This window comes from Sorghum bicolor, chromosome 4 (genome assembly GCF_000003195.3).
Source record: "Sorghum bicolor cultivar BTx623 chromosome 4, Sorghum_bicolor_NCBIv3, whole genome shotgun sequence".
NCBI classification, from domain to species: domain Eukaryota; kingdom Viridiplantae; phylum Streptophyta; class Magnoliopsida; order Poales; family Poaceae; genus Sorghum; species Sorghum bicolor.
Genome location: NC_012873.2, coordinates 62021698 through 62049279, shown reverse-complemented (window position 1 = coordinate 62049279; position 27582 = coordinate 62021698). Strand labels below are relative to the sequence as shown.

The 27582-nt window shown below is 44.8% G+C and overlaps 4 protein-coding genes and 1 pseudogene across 5 annotated transcripts; 3 read left to right on the top strand and 2 right to left on the bottom strand.

Annotated features, from left to right (window-relative positions):
* Nucleotides 3750-8624, bottom strand: LOC8073195 (phosphatidylinositol glycan anchor biosynthesis class U protein). Its single transcript, XM_002452683.2, has 14 exons — nt 8403-8624; nt 8257-8304; nt 7899-7959; nt 7723-7755; nt 7356-7480; nt 6524-6658; nt 6213-6289; nt 5889-6106; nt 5493-5549; nt 5234-5402; nt 5031-5088; nt 4869-4954; nt 4711-4767; nt 3750-4140 (listed from the first exon to the last, which is right to left on the bottom strand). The coding sequence occupies exons 1-14, from the start codon at nt 8530-8532 to the stop codon at nt 4066-4068; spliced, it is 1329 nt and encodes a 442-aa protein (XP_002452728.1). The 5' UTR covers nt 8533-8624; the 3' UTR covers nt 3750-4065.
* LOC8073194 (pectinesterase inhibitor 12) lies at nt 9073-9915 on the top strand. Its single transcript, XM_002454411.2, has one exon. The coding sequence runs from the start codon at nt 9199-9201 to the stop codon at nt 9739-9741; it is 543 nt and encodes a 180-aa protein (XP_002454456.2). The 5' UTR covers nt 9073-9198; the 3' UTR covers nt 9742-9915.
* On the top strand, nt 12628-15324 carry LOC8078382 (probable purine permease 11). 2 transcript variants are annotated; one of them, XM_021460555.1, is made up of 3 exons: nt 13102-13179; nt 13363-13921; nt 13991-15324. In XM_021460555.1, exon 3 carries the CDS (start codon nt 14071-14073, stop codon nt 15070-15072), a length of 1002 nt encoding a protein of 333 aa, XP_021316230.1. In that variant the 5' UTR covers nt 13102-13179; nt 13363-13921; nt 13991-14070; the 3' UTR covers nt 15073-15324. The 2 variants fall into 2 exon arrangements, with proteins under 2 accessions (XP_002454455.2, XP_021316230.1); XM_002454410.2 differs by lacking the exon at nt 13363-13921 and having other exon boundaries at nt 12628-13179.
* LOC8073193 lies at nt 16316-22753 on the bottom strand (annotated as a pseudogene).
* LOC8073901 lies at nt 25961-27035 on the top strand. Its single transcript, XM_002454409.2, has one exon. It carries the CDS (start codon nt 26161-26163, stop codon nt 26809-26811), a length of 651 nt encoding a protein of 216 aa, XP_002454454.1. The 5' UTR covers nt 25961-26160; the 3' UTR covers nt 26812-27035.

The following is a 27582-nucleotide window of genomic DNA, read 5'->3' as shown; positions in this document are numbered from 1 at the left end:
TTTCCGGAGCAGCAATGCGATGCAATTTGGGGGATTTGAGGAGGCCGGGATTCTTTTGGTTGGTTGCAATTGGGTCGTCCTCTCCTCTGACCGTGTTGGACTGGGATATCCGGTGGACTGGTGGTGGTGGTGGTGGTGGCTGGTGCTGGTGCGCGTGTGGTTGTCACCTGTGTGTGTGTGTGGCAGCCATAGCCATGGCCGCAGTGCGCTGCAGACTGCCAGACTCGCAGTCAGTCGTGTCGTGTAGGAGTACTCGTGTCCACTGTCCAGGAATGGATCGGATGGGCACGCGGATTGCAAGTCACTGTTGGTGATCTTTCAGGCGATTGTGAATGCCATGGCCGTTTCTTGCATGTTCAGGATCAAGACAAATCGAGACGAGGGAATTGTATACGGAGTACTCCTATGAGTCTTTTCTGGGAATTCCGATTTTTGTCGTGGCGCCGGAACTTGGCTGCTGGTGGCTGGTGCGCCGGTGGTCCATGCATGCACCCTCTAGGAAATGGTTGGCCTGGGCACGCGCGCGCAGTTCGTCAAGTCGCCGTGACATCGACCTAGTACTTCGCCAAAACTTGGGTCCTGGTTTGTGAATCTGAGTTGCATTTGCATTCTTGTTTATGAATTTGTATCCGCCAATTTGTGTATGTGTCAATGGATACATATATATATATATAGGACCCAGGACATATAGTTTTGTGAGACCACAAGCAACTGGGCCTCCTTGCTCAAAAGTGTATGAATACTCACTCGTCTCCATCGATGTGGACCTGCTCATCATTAGCCGGGTGATCCAACGTTTGACGTACGTACGTGAAGAAACGGCTCTGCCAGCCACCAAACGCACTGCACCGGCCACACCGCAGAGTATCCGGCAAGGGCGGCATACGGCGGCAAGGCTCGGCAAGCATATTAAGCGAGACGCATGCATTGATGAATTCGAGTCTATGGGCCATGGACCATGGTCGTCTGCAGGCACAGCACAGCTGCACAGGCAGGGGGTAGTAGCAGCGCCCAACCGCGCGCTCACCCCCAAGCGGAATGAATGCCCGGCCATTAAACTCCGCTTCCTACCACGGCGTGGTGACCCCGCGTCGGCCGCTGTAGCTGCTTTGCTTTGCGCCGCGGGGAGAAGCAGTGAAGCACCACCGTTCAAGCGTCGGTCGGTCCAGTAAAAAAGAATACGATCGCCGGCCTCGTTGTCCCAGCGTACGCTGCATGTGCACGGATGTGATTTCTCGCAGGGCGTCCTTCGCCTCACGGCTTTGCCCTGGAGCCCAATGGAAGCAACAGCACGAGCGCCATGTAGCTGAACCTGAGCGGGGTGGGTGAAGGGATTCAATACCCGGCAACGTGATCGAGCGTCGGCTTGCTTGACCGTGCGCCCATGACTGCGTGTACCTGTGTATGCAGCGACAGTGTTAGGTACCAGTGTATGCTCCCTGTGATCGTGGACGTTGCATTGCATAGGGCCGGCCGGGGCTTCTCGCAATGGCCACTGCACCACGCGGACACGTAAGTGATAAGCGAGTGGAAGCTGTGACGCTGGCAGGCCCGGTTGATACCTCGCTTGAGTCTATGTATTGAATCTGTTGGTTATTTGACAGTATTTTTTTTTCTCAAAATAAATTATTAAATAGTATTGTGGATTTTTTAGACAAGTGAACAGGTGCGTGCACTGTAGAACATGAGTGAAGATATTCTGCGTCTGGTAGCACTTCGCTGACCACTCCGAGAGCCACTTCAGGGCGTCAATAACCAAGGCCTTGTTTAGTTTCCAAAAAATTTTGTAAAATTTTTCAGATTCCCCGTCACATCGAATCTTTAGACGTATGCATGAGGTATTAAATATAGATGAAAATAAAAACTAATTACACAGTTTGGTCGAAATTGACGAGACGAATCTTTTGAGCCTATTTAGTCCATGATTGGACAATATTTGTCAAATACAAACGAAATTGGTACTATTCACATTTTGCAAAATATTTTGCAACTAAACAAGGCCTTGGTTCTCATTTGCGCGCAGTCTCACAAAAAAAATAGAGTTTGTTTTGAGACTATTTCATCAATTCTGCTTCACAAATTCTACCGTACAATAGTTTTACAAAAATTTGGAGTTTTAGGAGCATCTCTTTATTATATGCTCTCTCTCTCTCCTCCATTTTCTTCTTGAAGCAAAGTTTGCGAAGCTAGAATTTATTTGAAAAAACGTGAAACAAACTTTTAAAAACAGTATAGGACAGTCCCAAACATAAGCTGGTGCTTGCACTCCGCCTGCGAGTGAGGGGTGCCACCAGGCTAAAGTTTATTTTGCCCTTGAAAGCATGTGCTCTCACTCTCCCACCCATTGAATTCGCTTTGAGAAATATGTAAACATACATCTCAATGCCAAACTGCTTTGAGATGTGTGTTTGCACACTTCTCAAAGCGAATCCAATGGGTAGGAAAGTGAGGACATATGCCTTAAGCACAAAAAAAAACCGCGTTCGTGCCACCAGATGATGAGGGTTGGCTTCGGCGGAGGATGAGAAGAGTCTAGCAAAGGAGAAGGACCAATGCCCGTTGCGAGGATGAGGGCAGTGATACAAGGAGGACCAATTCTCCGTCACATTAAATCTTACGGCACATACATAAAACATTAATTATGAATTAAAAATAACTAATTGTACAGTTTGATTGTAATTTGCGAGACGATTTTTTTAAACTTACGGTCTTTGTTTAAAAAAAATAACTAAACAAGACCCTAGCCAAAGTGACACTTCTCGTCGTCTAGGGAAAGGTTATCAGTAGTCACTACTACCAGTACTGCACAGTACCTGTCGAATGTGACCGCTTGTCACGTACCAGTGCTCGCGTGCGTGCATGAATGCGTGATTGTGTGTCAGAACGCCGAGCCGTGTCGAGCGAAGCTACTGCAGAGGAACAGTTCCAAATACAACCAGGAGGAGGACGACGACGATGACTCGCCGGTCTCCGAAGTCGTCTCGTTGGTTTGGCTAATAAGCCGTGGCAGAAAGTACTGAGTTATACAACTCAGTATATTGTAAGAGGAAAATATTATTGAATGCTAGCTGATTTGCCTATAAGCAAATCAGCAAAACAGACATGCCCGCGAGGCTGAAGACGAAAGACGTGACGCGGTGACAGCATCGGCGGCGGCCATTAGCAGCCGATCCGGTTTGGCCGCCTACTTCGCCCTCCCCTTCGCCTCGCCACTGCGCGCGCGCGCGCACGGAAACCATGAAGCCACGCGAGAGCTGACATGCGCGCGCCCGGCTTTTCGCAACCAAACAACGGGAAACTGCTTCGCGCTTTGGGCGTCGCCTGTCGATGGCATTCGATTCTGATTAGCAAAGCATGGCGTAGGAATAATGGATTTCTCCAGTTCCGTACTAGTACTACTATATCTGATGGAACGGGTGGGTGGTTAGCAGTGTCATTTAGGTACACTGAGACAGTGCCTGCAGCAGGAACAGGACAGATTTTGTCGGGTTCAGTACACTTACTGGTACCAGCAAAACTACCACGGTACCGGGTGGAAACAAAGATTACTACACTGCAACTACAAGGACGAGGGTTAAATCCCAACGGTAGAATCGTAGAAGAGCTCTGAACCGCAGACGTGTCTGTCGTACGCTTCGAACTGCAACGCGTGGATAATAATGACCTTGCTCTGACGACACGAAAATTAGGTATCTGCTTGGTTAACTTTCAAATGATTGTTTCATCGACGATCCAGCAGACTGACGGAATTAATTGTACGCGAGGCAATTCAACCAAGCTGCATCACTAAAGATCACAGAATCATCACAATGCTCGGTAGCGAGCACGAGTTTAGTCACCAAGGGCGAGCCCTGTCGTGTTCTGTCTTTGTTAAAGGAGTTGTGGTCCTCGTATTGTACAAGTGTGGGGGGTCTACAATACAACATGCTACACCGAATATGAGCTACATCTACAAACTCCAGGGTCAGGAGCTGTTTGTGTTCAAGAATCAAGAGCGCCAGAAAGAAAATTGCAAGCATCGGAGCTGTTGGCCACTTGAGCTTCTGAATTGTCTGATGTACCAAGTTAGCTTGTAACAAGTAACCTTAGCTTTCTGTCGTGCTTTATCATTGAACTTACACTCTCTACCAGCAACACAGTCTGCAAATTGAAAAACAGAACTTTGGTAAGTTAGAGAAATTGCCATTTTAGAACAGACTGGAACTCGATGACAGAAGTTGGGGACTTCTTCCGTTGGGGGGTGGGGTCAGCGTGCTATGTTTAAACAAATTTGGTAACTAAGGTCAAGTGAAGAAGTTTAAAGAATAAGGAGGGGGCCGCCAATGGCCCCTTTGGCCTTGCCTAACCTTCACAACTTTAACAGATGCGTGTGTGTGTGTGTGTGTGTGTGTGTGTGTGTGTGTGTGTGTGTGTGTGTGTGTGTGTGTGTGTTTGATCCCTACGCATAAATTCCCACATTGGATCTTAAAGTTCACTTTCAAGATTGAGTTTTCAAACCCACCTTTGGGGTAGCAACATAAACATGAACTGGCCAATACCCTCAAAAACAGGTAACTCCAAAAACAAAATTCTAAATTCCTGCTGAGAATTCTACATTTTTTTTAAAAAAAAATTGTTTACAAGAAAAGCTGCCGGCAGTTGAATGGTAGATATTGTCACAAAAAAAGGAGGGGGGGGGGGGGGGGGCATATGATAAGAGTATTTGGTTACCTGAAGGCAAGTATAAGCCAAACCAGTGGCGAAGTAGAAATTTGCATTACCAGTGCCCTGAAAAGAAAACCCTGTCAGGTTAGCAACGATATACTACAGACAATCTTTGCATTACAGGTCCCTGACAAAGGTGTTAATTCACAGAGCAAGAGAGAGACCCTCCAGATCCACAGATTATGCATGACAGGGCTAAGTAGGGAGACTCCAATATATCCGAAAAACAAGAAGAATGTGAACTGCATTTCTGCAAGATGTAAACATAAATATTATTAATTTTCTAGGAACCATTAAAAACATTATGTAGTAAAACTGCTACCTACCTGCTAATTCATTGACAAATAAACCCAGAAGACCAAGATACAGAGCTGAATCTCCAGCCTTCAGTAAAAAATCAAAATAAGAGACATACCAACAGATTGAAAATAAAAACCAGAGCACACAAACAAAACAGACAGCTATGGCAATATTTTGCACCTGAAAGACAAATTTATTAGAAATATCATACAAATAATAAAAAACTCACCGACGGATAAGATTTCAATATTGCCACAATTGCAGTGTAAACAAATGCAAGAAAGCATGGACGATGCTTCAATCGGACAGCCAATGGCAAGACCATAAAAATGATGTTCATATTGAAGACTATAAGAAAGAAATTCCTAAAGAAGTCGAAGACTTCAGCAAAGAAGTACCTGCAGTCATTCTCAAAGTGCATAAGACACATTGGAAATATGCTTGAGCGACAATGACAAATATTCTATTAGAAAATTCTCAACACTTACCATAAAACACCGATATTTGGTGATAGGTCCTTCACTGTAAGTATAAAACCATATGTCCTGCACATCAGGTAATCAGGTGACGGACAAAACAAGTTGATTGGAAATGAAAAGAGCTATGGGATGAAGCTCAGATACTGAAGAAAGTTGTTATTGGGATAATATCAGAGACTGAACTCCTAGGATACGAAAAACCGCCTTTACAAGGACGACATGATTTGCAAATATCTGAACGGAACTCCTAATCAAAGTTATACCTCATTACTTTAAGAAAAACTGTCTTATATTATATGCGAAGAAGGCTTAGGGCAAAACTAGTGCACATTTTGGGATGAATTTGGTGACATCCCAGGAAACACGTCCCACTGAAGGCCAGAAAAGGAGCTTATAGCATCTTACTTTTCAAACATCTCGTGGAGGCCACCAACTTTCTTCAGAATCACGCTGCTCAATAACAACACATGGCACGACCAGATAAACAGCCAAAATATAAAGTGAAGTACCGGTTTCCATGAAAACTGCTGAACAACTCTCTGTCTGGTTGTTTTATCATTGTCTTTTATAAGAAATACTTTTGGTGGAGGAGCATCTGGACCATAACCCAGCAAAAGAATGACCTGAAACAGAGTTATATTTTTAGTAAACAACCATGAAGGTTAGTACCAGATTTGATCAGACATTTGAACTGAAACAGAAAATGCAAACAGAAGTTGTGGTACTGACCGGTACAACGAGAATTGCAGGATAAAGAGAGAGATGCGTGGCCATAACATATCCAAAAGCAGCAAGAGGAGCCAGACCTAAAAAAGTTACAAAGATTTATTAACCAGCATAAAACTTGGGAATTATAGGTTACCCAAGGATCAATATCTCAATCTCAATGACAATGCTACTAACTGATGCTACAGGATCCATTTTGAAATAGAAATTGAAGCAAAATGAGATAAAAGTGTGATTTCCAGTTTTGGGAGGTTTTATCTTGATACTAGTATAGAAAAGTAAGGAATGGGAACACAAAACTGAGACTATCTTACGTGAACAGGCTCCATAGATCATTATTACAACCATTAGATTCTCGATTGGTGATGTACATGAACCCACACAAGTGACTATTGCCCAAGGGTTCCACAAATATATGAGAGAAGCAACATCTCCAGCGCTTACATTAACTGCATCAATAATATCATTATGAATAATAAGTACCAGTATAATAAAGAGTAAGTGAAACCTGAAAGCATTAGGCTGTTAAATACTAAGAATATTTCCACAATATGCTGTCCATACTTACAGACAGGAAAACAAGAGTTACCATGAAAGCAGAGGCTATCAACTTCAGTTTTAATGTGAGAAATTCATAACTACTTTGTTACTGGTGCATTACAAGAAAGCTGCCAATCACTAACTTTGTGACTAAATTATGCTTATTTTTGAATTTTGCAGTTTATAAGTAGCAAGTACCAAAATCATATTGATATTATAAGAAACAATTTGTGGCAAAACAAGTAAAACAATGGTGGAACAGAGTAAGAAACTAAGGCACTTTTAAGCTGGGAAAATATTGTGTGCAGAACACTATCTTGGCAGAAACGTTCCTACCACACAAAAAAATGCTTAGAAGTTTTCCAATGATGCACATCCATAGATGTGCTTTATCACAAAAGTTGGGATGCAAACTCATCAAATCTCTACAAAACAAGTTTGCATCCCAAGTTTTGAGACAAAGTACATCCATGGATGCAATACGGGTGTGCATGTTTTTAGAGGGTTGTAGCCCCCACTCCCCCTGCACCCAATATTTCACCATTTAAGGTAGTGTTTGATAGGGCACATTCAGAGAGGAATGGAAAAACATAACATTAGATCCACCTGTATCGTTTACTGCCTTTGTGAGATCAAGCAACTTCAAACTTCTGCTCCGTGCCATTTGGAGTTTATGCCCAGTTGCTCGGATGAGCATGGCTGCTAGAAAATCTACAGCCACAAAAATCAAACTGTGTCGTGCATTGATGAGCGTAACCGGAATTACATTACCACCAACAAAATTCAAGCTATGGAAGATGTTTGAGGATTTTATTTTACTTTTAGTCACATGCTGAGACAAATAAAAGAAAGCTACGGGAAACCAACTCTTTTTTCAACAAAAGTCAACTATACATCAACAATTTGTAAATCTTATAAAAAGCTAAAAGCACACATTAGTTGCAAGAAAAGGTAGATACCAACATATCTCTACCTGCAGTAAATATGAGCATGATGTCCATCTGCCCTGTAATACCATCAAATCTATGGATGTTAACATTTCAATTTTCATATAAAACTTTGTCAAAATAAACAAATGCTGGGAAGGTATAGCAGGAGCAACAAGAGCACAAATATAACCAGAGAAGCATCATAAAAAGGGATAATCACCTGCTATTAGTTAATGGACCAAGAACAGACAGGAGCAACGGAGAACCGTGATACATAGAACCTGAAAGAGAAATCGATCAACAGAATAAATCATCCTTCCAGTTCATACTACAAGACACAGCACTGCAATAAAACAATCAAAATGTGTTTCATTAACCATGTGATGACACTTAGATTAGATATAGCAAATCGCTACAGCAAACCTATGCTACTTCGTCTTTTATGTGGAAAGACACCTTGTGCTACTTAATCCACTGCATATAAACTCGGTGCAGTAACTACTACTAGCTCATTGGTCGCGAGTTCAGATGCAAATGACAAAGTGAGAAGGGTGCAAGACCATGGTCGTGTAACTTACCGGAGTACGGCGACACGGACGCTTGCTTCAGCCAGTAGCCTTCCGCCACTGTAAGACAGAGAAGAGAGAAAGCAAAGCTCGAATTACGACGAAGCCACACGACGGTCCAGGATCACAAGGAGGACAGGGCGTGAGGAGGCGCTTACGGCGGCGAAGGGAGGTGAGGGGGGTGGAGACCTCAGGGCGAGAGGCAAGGTGGAGGTCTCCGCCGAAGAGAACCAGGACGAGGCGGAACCCAACGGCTGCCGCGGCCATCGGCCAGTACCGGATCGCCATCTCCGCCGCCGTCGCCGCCGCCGAAGCTGCCGATCTGAGCAAGCGGTTGCTGCCTAGTCTCGTCTCGGCTGTGGCCGGAGCCGGAGCAGTGTGGCAATGGGCCTATTTTTCAGTATGGGCCGACCGAGATTCTCCTGGCTCGACTGGACCCGGGCGGGCATCGTGATCGGCCCTCTTCTGTGTCACTGCAGGCCGCAGACTACTCCTTCCAGGTTTTTATGGTTTACACCTAATCTAACGTGCCTTGCTGTTGACACTAAAATTTGTCCCTATGCTAGTTTTGGCCTAATGTAACGAAAATTTTAAAAACCATCTAAAAATAATACCACATTGATTTTTTTAACGAGATAAAACCACTCCTAGTCCATATAAAATACTGGGTGTTGTGGGACTTGAATCGGAGTTGACAATTGTACAAGTTATATATATATATATATATATATATATATATATATATATATATATATATATATATATATATATATATATATATATATAGATAGAAATATTAGTCGGATATTCTACACTCGGAGGGCAATTTTCTGTCTGCACGACTACTTAGGTAGGAGCCGGCCGGCGGCACCAAGCCACCAACTGCGTCTACCATCCACATCCAACTCTCAACACGTCCGCCCCCGGCCCGCAAGCCATCTACCCGGCGCCACCATGAAGCTAGTCTCCTCCGTGTTGTTCGCCCTGCTCATCTTGCCGATGTGCAGATCTTCCCCGCTTCAAGACACATGCAGGTCCTTCGCCGCCGGCCACCCGTCCATCGGCTACGACTACTGCATTAGGATCTTCCAGGCCGACAAGGCCAGCGCCGAGGCCACCGACGCGCGCGGCCTCGCCGCCATCGCGGCCAGGCTCGCCGAGGCGAAGGCCAACGCGACGGCCGCGCGCGTCGCGTCCATGAGCGCGCTCGAGGGGGACGCGAGGAGGCGGGACCGCCTGTCCGTGTGCGCGGAGGTATACTCGGACGCCGTGGACCAGCTCGACCAGGCAGAGGAGGAGCTCGCCCACGGCGCGGAGGGCGGCATCGACGACGCGGTCACGCAGCTCAGCGCGGCGCTGGACGCGCCCGAGACGTGCGAGGACGCGTTCCGCGAGGCCGACGACACGTCGCCGCTCGCCGCGGAGGACGCCGAGTTCAAGAAGCTGGCGACCGTCGCTCTCGCCGTCGCGGCGTCACTGACGCCGCCACCAGCATGAACGCCAAGGCCAAAGATTAGTGATTAAGGGCGCCTGTAATTTACACCGTGCTTGATAATACAAGCATGGACGTAATGCAGGTATAATAATAAGCTTTCCTACGGGACAAGAGAGTATTTACTGGCAGCAGAAGATGTTGTTTGAGTTCTTATTTTTTGTTTCCCTTGTTCGTTATGTCGTCGGAGTTTGGTTGTGTGTAGTGCCGTGCATGCTTCGCATGCATGCGCGCGATATGGTGGTGATGGGCGAGTGGCACGTCTGGAATTGTGTCGCGCCTTTTTTTGATCTTTGAACGTGGATTGTTAGCTGTGCGGGACGCTTGAAGCCTTGAGTGGAAGCGACGCGTGCTGCCGGCTGCAGTGCACTTTTGCCTTTGGGCCTCTTCTTTTACTTGTGGGTGGACAGTGGACCTATGTTGTGGCAAGTCCATGAGCCCGGCTGGGCAAAACAGTTGTTAGTAGTAGTCAGCAGCTGTCTTGTCAGCTAGCTTCTACAAGGGGAGCTTTGTATAAGGCAAGTTTGGTTCGTGACCAGGCAGGCAGCTTACCTTTGGAGCAATGATCTTGATTGCTATTGCTCCCTTCATATCCGTAAAGAAATTTACTTTGGACAAGATTTGGATCAAATATTGGGAATATAATCATAAATAATTTTTAAGTTTGTTGAGTTTGAAAAATGTAAAAACCATATGAATAGATTTGTCTTGAAAAATACTTCTATAAAAATATACATATACCATTTTTTAATAAATATTTTTATAAAAACACTTCAAGTCAAAGTTTGGCTTGGAGACCATGTCGTTGTTCTAAACTACTTTTTTTATGGGTATGGAGGAAGTAGGTAGTCTGGATTATTTCCTGGCCAGACAACTTTGCTTGGGCAAAACATCAAACACGCTCATATACAAGTGTACAAAAATATAATCAGATTATAATAACACTTTACAGAACTTGTAATACATTAACCTTTTTATTTAGGTGCCTTTTTCTGACATTACTGTTTAAATACAATATGCAATTTGTAATTTTGCTATTTATATTAATATAATTTAGGTATATTTTCTTTACAATTCATTTAGAAATCAAGGTATCAACTTTTTCATAGTTTTTAATTCACATTTTGCCTTTACTAATCGTGCTTTACATAATCCATTTATTTAGGTATTTTTATTTTTGTATGGAAATCAAGTTGCTACTTTTTATCAATTTATTGTTTCAAATTACTATTTGTTTTTTTTTTGCGAAGAAAATTACTATTTGTTACTTGTACTAAACATGGACTTTTTGGTTTAGTCTAAGCCCTTAAATCATCATAAAACTAGCGATGTGGGTTCTTTTTTTATTAAACTCCTATAATGTCTAGATCTTAATGTTCATTAATCATATTAGACATGGATTCCATGGTTTAATCATAGCTGGCGGATCACCTTAAAATCGAACAATGTAGATTCTTTTCTTTTCTTGATTAGACTTGGATTTCACGTTCCTTCAACGAACATGGGGTTTCTTTGAAGCCATTGTTTTAAGGAAACACATTAGTTAGGTATTTTATTTAGAATTTAACCATTAAATTTCTGTAGCCTTTATTCCGATTTTTCCTTCACTAATGGTGTTATATGTGGACACTTTATATAGACTTTTTCTTTCCAACTAGTATGGTAATCAAATTGTTATTTTTCTTATTTTCTTATTCATTTATTATCTTAGACATAGTCTTATTTATAAATTCAGTCAAATTTATATACTAGTTTAACTTAGAACAAACTTTGAACATTTATATTTTAGGATAGAGGAGGTACGATTATAATAAATAGATTAGGAAGGGGACTCCGTAATGTAATGCTAGTACAGAACCACACTCCTTTAGAAAAAGAATATAATAACACTACTATTTGGCATTAGAAGAATATACTGAGTCGCGAATGTGTCATATTTTCTATTATGCCTGGTATTTTTTAGGGATATGTTATGCATGTTTATGATCGAGTGAAAACGGAACAAGTATTTTTCAATAACGTCTGTTACTTTTTAGCATAAGAATAAATAGAAAATTCCTATCTGAAAAATGGCCATTCAATATCTCCACTCATATCTAAAATCGAGTACTTAGAATCAGATATCTATCACATCTATGGGATGAAAATCCAACATTATCCATATATCTGACTTCAAATCTAAGAAAAAAAATGGCCCATATTATATTGGATATGTAGATATTGTTCGTATTCGGTTCCTCTTCATTGTTTTATCCTTGTGAGCTTCTATAATTCAAGCCCATAAAGCAACTGGGCTGGACATACGGTTGTTTAGCCGGCATAGAAGAGATGTGGAAAGAGTCCTTTGTCAATTGTCCTTTGAGTATGAAAAAATTCTCCATGAAAGCGGGCCAATGACAGCTCAAGCGAACCGGCTCTTTCTTTCCGGCCGCTGCTCTGTGCTGTGCTCTCAGCCGTCGTCATCGCTTGGGGATCAAAACTTCCGTGCCGTCCCGCCTCGTTGAGAGGGCGGCGTCCGGCGAAGTCAGTGCTTGTGTACACGGAAAACAGCGGCGCGTACGCGACCAACGTGCGGTCAGGAGCTGCGAGCATCCAAACGGAGAAAAAAAATCTCGCAACAGCGCCGCTAGCTCGGCCATCACTGGTTTTGCGGAATCGCATTCCCGTGCCCGCGATCTCCACACCACATGACAACAAGCGCAGCATCCTGTTCCCGTTTCACGTTGTTTTCTCCGTCTCGCCGTGCGTTTTGGCTGCAAAAAAAAACCCTAGTCAGCACGTCCCGCCGCCGCACCGTGGAGATCGGATTATACAGGCTGCGCGGGTAGCGCTATAGCCGCAGCTAGCATCGTGTAACAACACTAGCAGCTCTCATCTCATCTCATCATCGAACAAGCACAATTTTGTTTTTTTTTTCGGTGTTGGGTTTGGATGGTCAACTACTCAACTCCGGCGTGCTACGTACCGACCTAACCAATCCGTTAGGGCCCCGCCGGCCGGCGGCCGCACGCAGGAAAAAATGAGCTGCGATCGCGAGCGGGCGAATGGGGGCGCCCGTGGTCACACGACAGCGACGCGGAAAGGCCACGCTGCAAGCGCAAGCGCAAGCGCAAGGGTCCATTCCAAAAAGAGCGGCGTCCTGGACTCCTGGTGTCCCTACACTACACGAAGGAAATCAAGCACAAGCAGCCGCCGCCAGGAACGTGCACCGCTTTTCCAACCTTCCCCCCCCGTGCGGCGCTCCCACGCTGAGTCGCTGACCAATTGCGCCTGCTCCTCTCTCCCTCTCTCGCGTCCTCCGCAGCACAGCCCAGAGCCCACTCGCGTCGGATCGCGCGCGGGGAAGGGCATGGCCGGCGACGACGGCAGCATCGGGAGCGGGAGCGGCGGCGGCGGCGGAGGCATCAGGGACAGGGAGGATGAGGTCCACGTACAGATCGCAGGTCAGTTCTCCGCTCGTTATCTCTCTCTCTCTCTCGACTGACGGATGTGAACTATGTCGGCTCATCATTGAGGATGCGATGAGAGGAACGCGGATGAGTATCGTAGATTGGATTCTCTCATTCTCTGCAGTGTGTGGGTAGCCCCGATACATCTTCTTCTTCTTTTTCTCGGGTTTATTTCAGGGGTATGTACGTCGTTGGAACGCTCAAGCGCGAGAGGTGTTCGATGAATTGCCTGCTGGTGTATGGCGTCCCGTTGGGTCAATGGGTTTTTGGTTCCGGTATTGGGGTTTGTGTGTCATCTCCTTTCCTCAGTGGTCAGTGCGCGTGCTCATGATTGTTTTGTGATTGCTGCATGAGCTCGGTGGCATGTGCGCGTGCGTCCGTTTTCAGTTACTGTCCATTCAGTTAATGTGTTTGATTGGTCGTTCACCAGAGCTGGTTCAGCTGTTAATTACGACTTCAAATATTTGCAACGTTTCATGAGGATGTGTAGGAAACCTTTGGTTTCTGCACTTTAATAACCAGGCCTGTATTATTCTTTTCTTGTTTGGGAATAATAATGTCAGCTTTAGGGGAACAGCGCTGTTTTTTTTTTCAGAATACCGTGGACAATTTTTTTTTTGTGTGCAGTAATTTAGAGCACTGTGGGGGTTATGCCCTATTCGTCAGGAAAAGCAGCCAAGCTGGGTTTTCACTTGTCTAAGAAACAAGCGTTTATAGTTTGGGATCTCCTGTTACCGTGAGTGCTTAGCATTTATAGTTGTTTGCCTTTTGTATGCTGATATATGATGCCTTCTGTCGTTTGCAGGATCGTCCAAACCTGAAACTTCATCTACTAACGGAACAGCTCCTCAAAACTCCCATACCAGGCATTGGCATTGGTGGTTGATGGTAGCTCTGAACATTTTCTTCCTCGTTGCTGGTCAGACAGCATCGACACTCCTTGGTAGGTTCTACTACAACCAAGGTGGAAACAGCAAATGGATGTCCACATTTGTCCAAACCGCTGGCTTTCCAGTATTGTTTGTCGCCCTATATCTGTTCCGTTCAAAGTCGCCTTCTACTCAAACAACCACCAGTAACCCTGAGACTTCTGTCACCAAAATTACTCTTATATACATTGTCTTGGGCCTCATCATTGCTGCCGATGACTTGATGTATTCCTATGGCCTCTTGTACCTTCCTGTATCAACATATTCGCTCATATGCGCTAGTCAGCTGGCCTTCAATGCTGTCTTCTCTTATGTCCTGAATGCTCAAAAGTTCACTGCATTGATCCTCAACTCGGTAATCCTCCTTACCTTTTCTGCTGCACTTCTTGGAGTCGACGAAGATTCTCAGGGTACTAATGGTTTGTCGCGTGGGAAGTACATATTGGGTTTCACATTGACCCTAGGAGCCTCAGCCACATACTCACTAATACTCTCTCTAATGCAAGTCACATTTGAGAAGGTTATTAAGAAGGAAACGTTCTCAGTCGTGTTGAATATGCAGATATATACAGCACTAGTGGCAACAATAGCTTCTCTTGTTGGGTTATTTGCAAGCGGTGAGTGGAAGACTTTAGAGGGAGAGATGCATGCCTTCAGCTCAGGGAGGTTGTCATATGTGATGACACTTCTATGGACTGCTGTATCTTGGCAGATAGCTTCTGTAGGAGTGGTGGGTTTGATCTTTGTTGTGTCATCACTCTTTTCAAATGTGATAAGCACACTAGCTCTACCCATCATTCCAGTTTTTGCTGTGATTTTCTTCCACGACAAGATGAATGGAGTGAAGATTATTGCTATGTTGATGGCCATCTGGGGATTTGTTTCATATGGATACCAATTATATATTAGTGACAAGAAAGCTAGGAAGACTTCAGTAAGTGTGGAGGAGAATTCCTAAGTGCTTGTTGGCTTATTACATTGTTCTTTGTGGCTCCTATACCACTTTAAGTTGCTGGTATTGAGGAGATACTAGTTATTGTAGCCAAAAGGAAGCTCATTAAAGAATCTCAGGCTGCAGAATTCATAGGTATATACTTCTGTTAGTATTGTCATATGTACGGTTGTATTATCCCCAAGATAATAAGAATAACATTTCCGGAGGCATGCTCTCTAGATTTCTAATTCTCTCGTAAATACTTGCTTGCCTTGATTTTCTTTTGTTGTTGTTATTAACTGTGATATTGTGATTCTATGGTTTGACATATAGTATTTCTAGGTGGTGTGCATGCTGGTAGGCCTTGTTTAGTTCCAAAAATTTTTGGGAAATCGACACTGTAGTACTTTCGTTTGTATTTGATAAATATTGTCCAATCATGGACTAACTAGGCTTAAAAGATTCGTCTCGTCAATTCCGACTAAACTGTACAATTAGTTTTTATTTTCGTTTATATTTAATACTCTATGCATACGTCTAAAGATTCGATGTGACGGGAATCTAAAAAATTTTGCAAAATTTGTTGGGAACTAAACCAGGCCAGGAAAAATGTACCATATGTTACTTTTGTCTATGTATCACCTAGGTCCATGAACTTTGAAAGTGTAGTTTTGGGTGCATAAGCTTTTTAAAGTGTACATTCAGCAGCCACATGCCGTGTAAATTGCAATTAGCCCTCCGCAGCCTATCACCACCCTCACTAAGTCACTATCATGACCTCTTATGCTCCCCGCCAGCTCTGCTTACTCTCCCGGGCGCGGCAGCAAGGAGGGAACCGCCGAACGGGCACCCACCGTTACTTCGGTTTACAGAGACGAGTCAATGCTTCAGTTTTTCCTTACTCTAAAATTTTCTATGCCTTTTTACATAATAAATTAATATGCTTCATTGTCTATGCAACAATTTATCTAGCAGCATTCTTAACTTTAGTGCCACATTATATTTCCTTCTACAAATAGAACCATCTCATACGCATTATTTACATCACTAAATAGACACATCAATATGTATCCAACCATTTCTATCCCACAGAGGTAGTGGAGGCACATGGGCTGGTCCTCATACTAATCGTGTCCATATAAACTCACTTATACTATGCATCGCGGACTGGCTCAACACATGCAAGCGCGCAGCGCCGCATTGGAGAATGCACGCACAGACATGAATGTGTTGTATCTTGTTCAAAAAGACATTGTTTCAAACATTGTAATACTAAAAAATGTAATCATCATGAGCTTTAACCTCTATTTCTGCAGTCTAATCATAGTAATGAATACACCGGAACAGAAAGATGTAAAGCTGGTTTCACCGAACCAAAGGATAACATACGCTATTGACAGAAAAAAGAAACTGGTTTCACCAAACCAAAGGAAAACATACTCTGTTCTCAATATTTAACCTACAACTCTTAAATGTGCGTTAAAATGAATAAGAAAAGGGCCATATGCTCGGACTATTAGCAATGGTGCAAGCGCTTTCAGCTCCGTTTGCTGAAGAAGATGAAGGTGGGTTCACCAGGTGATGGTGGTTTTTTCTCTAGCAGCGAAGCATGCTCACCTGCCTTCGCGAGCAGCTTCGTCAGATGCTGGGAGCACCTCAACATGCTCAAGGCCCAGCTGCCTCTTGATCGGCTCCAAGTTCTCCCGGAAAACATCCATCTCACTGAATGGAAGCTTCAAGTATAGTGCCTGAGTACCAACATCCCTAGCCTTATCCTTCTTCATCTTGATGAAGGGCATGCACAGCTGCTGAACTTGCTTCTAGTTCATTTCCTGCCCGATAGGACACCCCTTCAGAGCTTGTGCTATTTTCTTATCAGGTGCGAAATAGCAACTTTGGCTGTCAAACTTGGACTGCAGCACCCTCAAGCACTGCTCTTTCCAGCCAGAGTGGTGCTCGTCCACATATATAAGGCCAATGCTCATCTTCTTTTCCTCGGATGGAGGTCTGGTGCAGCTCCTTTCTTAGGCTTCTTGGAACCAGACTCTCGCTCCTGAAGCAGCTTCCTCATTGAAACTATGGAATTCTGCAAGTATTCATTTGCAATTTTCAGAGTCGGATCTGGGGGGTGTCTGCGTCTGGCCAGCCAGATTTTATTACTATGCCTTCTTTCTTCACGATCTTCTGCCACACGTGCTCAGCATAGTGTGGGCAGATGGGGGTGATGAGCCTGGTGTGGACATCCATAAATCGCCACAACAGATCACGGTTCATGCCTGCTGCGCCACAAGAGTCTGTACTCATCTCTAGCCAATTGGAGGACATGGAACCCAAACTTCAGGGCATCTTTGAACATGAAAGCATTGTAGTTCTTCTCAGCTTCTTTGATTGCAATGTTGCTCGTTTGCAAACACACGGTCAGCAAATGTAGTGGGCGGCCCAGCTCTTAATTTAGATTCAGCATCTGTAACCTCTTCCATCCATGAAATTTCTTTTGTAAGCCTCATAACACCAGAATTTGCAGTTTCAGTTTTAAAGTTAGCATCATCCGTACCATCGCCAGCATCAACAAGGGCATATCTAGTGGCATCAGAAGAGTACTTTTTTATGGCATCTTCAAGAGTTAGGAAATTTCCTGTGGACTCGGACATTTTCTCAGAATTAAGCATAAGATGCCCATTGCAGCGGAAACCAGGAGGCCAATGGTGCTCAGGAAGAAGTGCTGTATGATTGTATATGCAGAATGTCAGATGGTTTTGAATAAGGTCTTTACCAGACACACGGATATCAAATGGAAACCAATACTCAAATTCCTGCTTCATTTTGTTCAACAGAGCAGCAGGGATGTCACTTTTTGGTGCTGGGCCATCACAAAACACAAAATCCCAGACTTCATCTGTCATTTCTTCTGGCCTTACTGAAGATATTTCTTTCCCATACATATTACCATTTTGCAAAAGATGTGCAACTGTATAGTAAGCCATGTATAGGGTTGAATCAGAGAGATTCTACAAGGAACTGCTCGTCCCATGGAATTCGAGTACCAAGGCCAAAAGAACGCGAACAAGCCCACTGGTTCAGCCAGTCCAATGTGTGTTCAAAACCATTACGGGTGTCAGTTGAGAATGTATTCATGCGGGCCAAACATCTGACTGCCTTCTGCTTCCATTCAGCCTCACCATAAATTATGTACCACTGATCAGTGAGGGCAACAACACATTCATCACCAGACCTAGACATGACCTTCTCCTCCGGCTCACTATACAACACGGCTGTGCCTTCTTCCAAAGGCTTGCTTTTAATCAGCAGCTTCGCTTCTTGAAACCTTTTACCTCTGAACTCACCAGCAATCATTGTTCCATCAGTAAATCCCTTCAGATATGTCATTCTTTTTGCTTCAGCAAGCTTCTCCTTGTCGTTCTGGCTTTTAATCTTACGATCATGGCAAACCTTCTCTTCTGACTTGTCTCCAAATTCAGGAATGTGGATTATCTGTATAATATCATATGGAAGGACCCACTTATCTTTCACTCCCTACTTTGCTCTCAATGCTGGCTTTGCCACTAAATCATTGCAGTGCCATGAAATAATCAGGTGAATCACTTGGAACACTAATCACAATGCCATCATTTAAGACAGTAAGCATAGGAAGAGCATATATGGTTCATTGAAGGCAAGAGGAGATTTCAGTGGCAAACCAATCAAATCATTGCCAGAAAGCGCACATAAGCAGGTTGGTTTTTCTGGGACCCTGGATAGGTGTTGGTATGCAAGATTAAGAGCAGACCTTGCTGTAAGGATGAAGACATCAGTGTCGTTGATCTCAAAAGCACCATACATTCCATCAGGAAGCACCCAGCAATTTGTCTGTCCATACATCGTCTCAGGTCTTAGTGTAGCAGCTGCCAAATATACCTTCCTCCCTTCCAATGCCTTCAGCTTGGGAGGAAAAGGTGATATCACCTCCATTTTAATCAAGATGTATTCTTGTGGTTGCACACCTTCACCTGTTGCTCTATCATGATCGGCACAAGGTTGGCCATCCAATGGAGAGTAGATTGTGTACCTCATGTCTTTAACAACAATGCCCAATTTCTTCAGCTTCCTCATCTGCTACTTGACAAAAGCTTCATACTATGGATTCATGTCAGTAGTTATGAATGACCTCCTCCAGTCGCAACCCAAGCCAAATTTCTTGAGAACCTCCTTTGCCAATGGAGGGAAGCGAGTCAACCAGTGATACGGATCTTGAAACCTGGCAATTTCTTCATCATCTAGACCAAAGCTCTTCATGATCTCCCACTGGTACTTGTGTGCGCCAGCCTTTGCAGTAGCCTTGGACTTCTTCCCCTTAAACATATCTGGGGCAACAACATCAGCCTGGTCAGCCTGGATAGTATCTGCCACTGCGGCACTAGAACCTTCAGCCGCGGGAAACACTGGAGGATATCCATATTGTTGGATTTCCCTAGCAAGTTTATCAGCTGAGGCCTTGATGGGCATTCCAGTGCAGTGGAAAGCAAAGGGAAAAAGGACATTGGAGCCACGAAGCCTGTGGTATGCAGCACCGAACTCAAGCTTGGACAACGAGAAGGCATGGCTCAGATGCAGCAAGCCATTCATGTAAGGGTATGGAAAGTTCCCAAAGAATTTTTCCCCAGGGCTTGGAGACTCATTGCCAGGATCAGCCTCAAAAGCCTTGTTCTCATCCCAAAACTTCTGAACCTCTGCTTCATTGTTGAGCAAAAAGTCTGTCCGGGCACGACTCTTAGGTTCATCAGAATTCAATGACATTTTCCTGGAACGTCAATAAAAAAAGAATGTCACAAGTCAGTGTCTCAAATTGATTAATTTAACCCAACTAAATTCATATATGAAGTGTAAAAGAGAAAAGAGTTAACAAAAGCACGAAACGTTTATTTTTGAACGAAGTATAGCATCACAATCTCATGTTAAATTGACTGAATTCATATCTGAAGTGTAAAAGAATAAGAGAGCTAACAGATGCATGAAACATACTTAGCATCTGTTTGAATGAAATACAAAATCACAATTTGATGTTAACTCAACTGAATTCACATCTGTAACGTAAAAAGGGAAGTACTAACAGGAGAATGAAACATACGGAAATAAACATTTGTTTGTAAGGAGGTATACCATCACGATTTGATTTTGGCTCAACCGAATCCGTATCTAAAGTGTAAAGAAGAGAAGGACTAACAGATGTATGAAATATACAGATACAAGCATTTACTTTTGAAAGAAGTAAAGCATCCCAGTTTATTGTTAAATGAACTGCTGATACCTGAAGTGTAAACAATGGACAAGCTAACAAACACACGAGAAAAACAGTAATATACATTTACTCCTGACCAAATTAAGTATAACATCAGAAACTCCATACAGCAAAGGGATCTGCAATGGATGAACTGGACTATACACGTCACGGCTAGGTTGTGGATGGATGATGATACAAACAGGATCACAAGGACATCGCTTCCTCTCCTCTCCACCATGCTCACGCTAGAAACCACCCCACCGAGGCAATAACAAGCAGATCAATGACAACAAGACAGCCCTGTCCAACCCCGCAAGAAGAAGCTAGGGCATTTGCCAAGAAATTCGGTATACAAACATATACCGCATTAGGTCATGAACTACAATATAAATACCAGTAGTTCTAGGATGATTTGCTGCTTCATTGGACATGATGTGTTTCCTAAAAGAGAAACACAAGTAAAAGCTTACTATGACATCTGCTTATTGCCACGAACTGGACTGCCCTATCGGTCATTCAGACTTATACATTATCAAATATGGAATTACAAGCGACCAAGCACTGAACATGCAGACGAAAGAAGGTACTTAACCCCATGTTTCCACAGCAGATACTCCTGACGACTTCTTTGATTCCCCGGTCCAGGAACTTGGCCTTAGGCTGCAAAATTTTTTTTGAGGTTCAACGGGGGGGGAGTCGTTCCCCACCTGAAAATCAATTGATTTTAGCCCAAAACAGCTCGTAACAACGGTAGCAAGAAATCCTAAACCGAAAGCGAGCACGTAGATAATCGAACAGGGCCAAGAAACAAGTACGAAGAACCTAACGCACGAGGTCAAGGGTTCCTTGCAAAGACGTTCGGGAGAAATTTGCTATTATAGGATTCCAAACATGTGGGTTTCGCTATAATAGGATTCCAAACATCTGCTTCGCTATAACGACTCTCGAAACATTGACACTTTGCTATTATAACATCATGGCCTTCAAATAAACAAATTAAACTCAAATCTCTTCAAATTCAAATAGTCGAACAGCGTCGCGCCGCTCTTGCCCACCTTCGGCAGCACCACGGGCGGCGGCGGTGAAGCCTCCGTGGCGGCTTCCGCCGGCGCAGCAAGCTGGTCGGGCCAGTAGAAGAGGAAGGCGTCCAGGGTGTCGTAGTAGTCGTCCGTGCTGCGGTACCCCTCCGGGCTGAACCCGCCAAACCGGAAGCCACCGCCGGTGTAGCCGACGACGACGCAGGGGCCTTGAAGTCGCACCGCCGGTGGAAGTCCGTTGCGCTGAAGCCGTCCACGGTGGCCTTGTAGCAGCACTTGAGCTCACGGTTTGCACCACCATTATCATGCACGCAAATCAAAGAAAATTAGTCACTGCTGCTATTATAAGACGGGACCTTTCACTTCTAATTAAAATCTATTATAACATCATGGTATGTGATTAAATGAAAATATTTGAATTTAAAGAGATTTGAGTTCAATTTGTCTATTTGAAGGCCATAATGTTATAATAGCAGAGTGTTAATGTTTCGAGAGTCGTTATAGCGAAGCAGATGTTTGGAATCCTATTATAGCGAAACCCACACGTTTGGGATCTTATAATAGCAACCTGTTTTTAAAACAATCTAATTAGGAACTAGCTACTTCTTTTTTTTCTAAGGAGGATCGTCCGCCGCGTGTGCATAGGACGTGGGTGGCATTTTCTTGGGTTTGGACTCATATCTGACTTTGGGTTAGGCCCAAGTCCAGTGTAGTCAGTGCCTCTGTGAGTAGACATGAGATGTTGTAGAGTAGACATGAAAGGAGAATGTGAATAGAAAAAGAGGGAACAAATGAGAAAATGTTGGTGCCAATTGCTTGCTTGCCGAGACAAGAACGGAGAGAGCGAGCTATAGACTGTATTCTCGGCTATGGGAGAGAGAGACGTGCTTGCTTACTCTACTGTGTGTGAATCTGTGATGTCGGTGTAAGAATGCTTACTCTACCCCCGTGCGATAGTCAGCGGGGGAGCTCGCCGCCACGCCCCAAGCCCAGCCCGTGGGAGCTCGCCGCCGCGTCCCCAAATCGCGCCGCCGCCGCCCAGCGCGCGAGAGCTCGGAGTGAGAGGAGAGGAGCCGCTGCCACCGCGTGCTCGACGGGGAAGGCGACGCCGTCGATAGCAGGAGCTCGCGCCGGAGCTCCACGGCGTCCCTGGCCGCCGCAGCATCTGCCCGTCGCGGTCGCCTCGGCCCGGAGGATCTGTGTGCCAGGTCCGCACGGGCGCTGCGGTGGACACGCAGGAGCTCGCGCTGGAACTCCGCGGCGTCCTCGGCCGCCGTCCCCCGACCCCCGGGCGCCTCGCATGCGCCGTCGAACTGCCGAAGTGCCGAGCGGGGAATAAACGTCGTCGAAGTGGGATGACCCTGGACAGGGTTGCCCCGGATCTCGAGGGAATATGCCCTTTGGAGGACGACTCCGTCCTCCACGCCCCCAAACACTGTCCTGGATCGCCCCACCCCATCCCACCGTATCCAGGTTTTTGGAAGGGAAATAAATCCTTTTGAACCCTTCGAATCCCCTTTATTTACCAAAAAAACGGTTTTTTTACCCCTTAACCGCTTGTTTGTGCACTCTAGGTGGTTTTGATTTTGGGTTTGCTTGAGTAAATCAGACTAACTTAACAATTCAAGGACGTGAATCGGACTTGAATATTTTTAAAAACTATTAAAAAAACTTAAAAATAATTCAAGAATGGTGACATAAATTTATCTCTATACCAGGTTATCTGAAAAGGTTGTGTTTTTCTAAGATATGTTGTGGTAGTGAGTGGATAGATTGAGGTCATTTGGATAGATTGAGATCATTTGTTCACCCCCTTAAGTTGCATATGTATCTAAAAAAAATCATAACTTTTCATATAGTCTCATATGAAAACATTTTATCAAAATCATAGTGCTCAATGAGTTATACTCCCAACATTTTTTTTGACTAAATTCATCTTGGTTATGAAATAATGGATATATTGTTTTGGTCTGGATGAATTGTTTTAGCACTAAACTATTTAAAATAAAATAATCATGAATTAAAGGGGTATATGTCTTGTTGAGTTATAAATAACTTTCATATAAATTTTGTTTCCACTTGAGCCCTCATGTAGAAGTTATGATAATTTAAAAATAAATATAAAAGGAAAATTTAACATGCAATTCAGTTTGCGGTAATGAAAATTTCGCCAATTGAATTTAAAATTTGTGGTTTGGAAACCCCATAGCTTCAACTGGAGAGGGTATATTTCAGTAAAGTTCTTTTTATCTAGTAAATTTTGAAAAGAAACAAAAACAAATCTCCGAAATTAAATAAACGTTGTGCCTACACTACATCCTTCGTCGGTCACAGTCCGCACGGGACCCTGCATTTCATCACTCTCTGTATACTCCATTCATTCTTCTTCTGAATTATAAGACGTCGACAGATCACAGCTGACGCGTAGCAACGAGTGACTCCATTGCCAAGCAGCAGGGGGAGCAGGTTCCAACGACGACGTTCTAGATGGATTTCTCGCTCGTCAGGCCCCGGCGACGACGCGTCGATGCCACGCGCGCTGCCGTGTGAATAACCGTGTCGTGTGTGCCGCACATATCAGTCCCCGGCTTCCCGCCCGCAGCCATCACCGAGAGCGAGCGAGCGCATGGCATGATCGACCTTGCCGACGCCGGCCGATCCGGTGCAGGTCCGATCACGAATCCACACGGGTGATGCAAATGGAATCCCGGGCTCCTCCCGCCGTTGCGCCTGTGCTCACGAGTCACGAATGATTTGATGCTTGATGGCTCCGGCCGGCCGCTTCGCATTCGCTTGAAGCACACCACCCGCAGGCATGCGCGAGAGAGTATCCCAACAACTGGATTCGCACGTCCTCTTCCTCTCGCAGCCACACGCGCCACGCAGGGCGCATGAGCGCCCCAGGTGCGTGCACGCATCCATCCATGGCGTACTACGTCATGCATGAGAAGAGTTGTGATGAAGCTAGGGATGCATGCACAGCGCGGCCAACAATGCATTCATGGCCTCTCGTCACTCGACGACTGGCCGCAACGAACACAAGTGGCCGGCAGGAGGACCGGAGGAGGAAGAAGACAGGAGCTAGCTAGCTTGCCAGGCTGGATCCTCAGTGTCCTCTGTAGTGTGAACAGACCAGCAGAGCTTATTGGAGTAATGCAGACCAGAAGGGTTCATAACAGAGAGTGTTGAGAGGCCACGCAACGTTCCGTGGAGGAGAAACTCTTCGTGCTTCTCTTGCTCCGCTTCTGCTGCTCCCGATCGAAATGGGATAAATCACAGCGAGGATGGCCGTTTGATGCTGCTTGTTTGCTTAATCTGGCCAGGGGTCCAGCTGTTCTGCACACCATGCATGCAGCTGAGCGCTTATCAGATAGTGACACCGTAATGTTACTCTACGTTGGAGAGACTCTGATTCCTGAACACACAATCGTAAGCATGCACGCGGACTTACTGAACCCTACCGCATCCTTATAACGAGATTTATTTTTTCCTTTTCCGTAGAAGCAACTTTGATTACTAATACTCCAACTCTTCAATGTATAATGCTGCTTCTTGATGATCAGATAAATATATATGACAAACAACACTTTCTCATCTTGCTGACTGCTTAGGCACAGAAGTCTATGTTGACGATAAATCTTGCTAGCATACTATAGCACTAGGAGATACATAGTGGATGGAGGTGTAGACACCATGAGGCCAATCTGATGCTCGTTCTTCGTTCGAAATAAACATCCATGAACAGCTTTCGAGAAGATCTGTCAAAAATATGCATAGGGGTATCCTAAGATCAACACGGTCATCCGACGAAATAAGTGCTGGACAACAAGAGGTATTTGCAAAATCCATGACCATATTTCATTGTCAATACTCTAATCTATTTCCTCTCAATCAACAAAGAGGTCTTAAGTAATTCCTCTCAATCAAAGAGGGCTTAATAAGTAGTTCCTCTCAGTCCCTCTTGATGATGCGGATAATTTATTTCCAAACAAGGCCTTAAGCACGATGATATCTCACGCTTCCCCATTACTATATATGCCCAAATTTTCAGAGCAGATTGAAATACACGCAGAAACTGCAAATAGGATCTCCAAATTCCATTAGGACGCCTGCGATCTTGATATCCTGATTAACCGATCAAACCCTGTATTCCACTTTTGCAAGTAGAAATATACCCTTACCATGTTGCAACTGAAACATCGTAAACTCGTGATCACCCGATGGATATCTATATCTTATCTCTTATAAAGCTAATCTGATCAGAACTCTATCTTAACATATAAGCCATCCATATATATTATTCTCTAATAACTATATATTCACATCATCTCTTACTCATCTCACTATTTTTCAACCTCTTAAGCTATTCATATCATCTTTACTTAATTTCAATCTAGATTCTTCACAATTCAGAAACACAAACTAGGTCTGGTTTTCTGCTTTAACTCTATACAACCTAGGGGATTAAAGCGTGTCGTTTGTACGTACACACTTTTCTACTTTAATAATAAATGATACATAAACAAAATATTAGACGAAAAAAAGATACGATATTCTGCATCGCTCTTGTGACCACGGTGAGTCGGTGACACACATTTCCGTACACGAGGAGGCCGGGCCGGTCCGGCGGTCCCTATAAAGGGCATGTAGCAATGGCGGGCGCCGTCGATCGGCACGCCTCCACCGTACCTGACCACCTCCGTACCGTACGTTCCCATCTCCATCTCGGATCTCTCCACCGCTGTGCGCCCGTGCCAGTGCCAACATTGATCCAGCCGGCCAGCTCCACTACTCCACATGGAGGCGCTGCTCCCGAGCTCCAAGATCAGCACGATCCTGCAGTCCCACGTGTACCCGCGGTTCGGCCGCGTGCTGCGCGCCCTCGCCAGGGTCAAGTCCGTGCTCCTCGACGCCCTCGGCAGGACCAAGTGGGGCTTGCAGCGGCGGCGGAGAAAGCAGCACAGCGCCATCGGCTGCGGCAGCTCGAAGAAGAAGAAGAGGACCAGCAGGCAGCAGCCCGCCGCCACCAGCGGCGGCTTCGCGAAGAGGCCGTCGCATCTCACCTGGTCCGGCGGCTTGTCGCCGGCTCGGACCGCGGCCGAGGAGGCGCTGGACGTGAACTACCAGGTGTACCCGTGCTACGACTCGGCGTGGAGCGCGGTTGTCGTCCCGGCAGCGGCTCCCGGCGGCATCGAGGGCGGCACGGTGGCGGCGGGCGAGTACTGTGGGTACCTGCGCTGGCTCGAGGAGGAGATGCCGGACGAGGTTATGGTCGTGGAGGAAGAGGAAGACGACGAAGGGGAGGAAGACGCCGATGCCGCCGCCGGCGGCGGGAACGAGATCGACCGGCTAGCGGAGCAGTTCATCGCGAGGTGCCGTGCCAACTTCTTGCTGGAGAAGCAGGAGTCGTACGACCGGTGTCAGGAGATGATCGCCAGGAGCCTCTGAATCCATTGCTGATACCCGCCGTTCGTCTTCGTCAGGATTCGATGCGTTTTTCTTTCACAGAGCCCATGCGTATGTGTTCATAATAATCTGCGTGGCTGCTGCATGATCTAGTGCTAGATAAAGTTTATTTTGCTCTTAAGGGCATGTGCTCTTACTTTCTCACCTATTAAATTCGTTTTAAAAAATATGCAAACATATCTCAAATTCTCAATGCGAAAGTACTTTAAGACATGTATCCTTAAAGTTAAAAAAAAACCGCCTTCGTGCTAGGTAACCGTTGAATTCTTCTCTTTCTAGTGATAAAGCCTGATGTTCCATAGTCTAGTGAGGACTATGTGTCTAACGTCTAATACAACAGTACTCTATAGTAAATAAAAATACTTTAAAACTCAGTCTACAAAAATTGTTTAAGAGTTCAGATAGTGTAATAGAATGAGACCGATCTAGATGTATTTTACTGAAAAGAGGAATAATATTTGATAACTGCTCTAATACTTCTCTTTCTAAAAGTTGTGTGAATCTTAAGGTAGCGCATCTAAGAGCCTGTTGGGTAGGGCTTCTCTCCGACTCCGACTCTAGCTCGACTAAAGAAGCTCTGTCAAACGTTTCTAGAATCGGAGCCGTTTTGACAAAGCCACAATTTGTCGCTTCGCCAAAACGGCTCCAGCTTTTCTAGAGAAGTCTCTCATGAGTAGCCGTGCCAAACATCCTCTAACTAACTACTCTTAAAACTCCTCTGGTACTCTTTGTAAAACTGTTGCGGATCTCAAA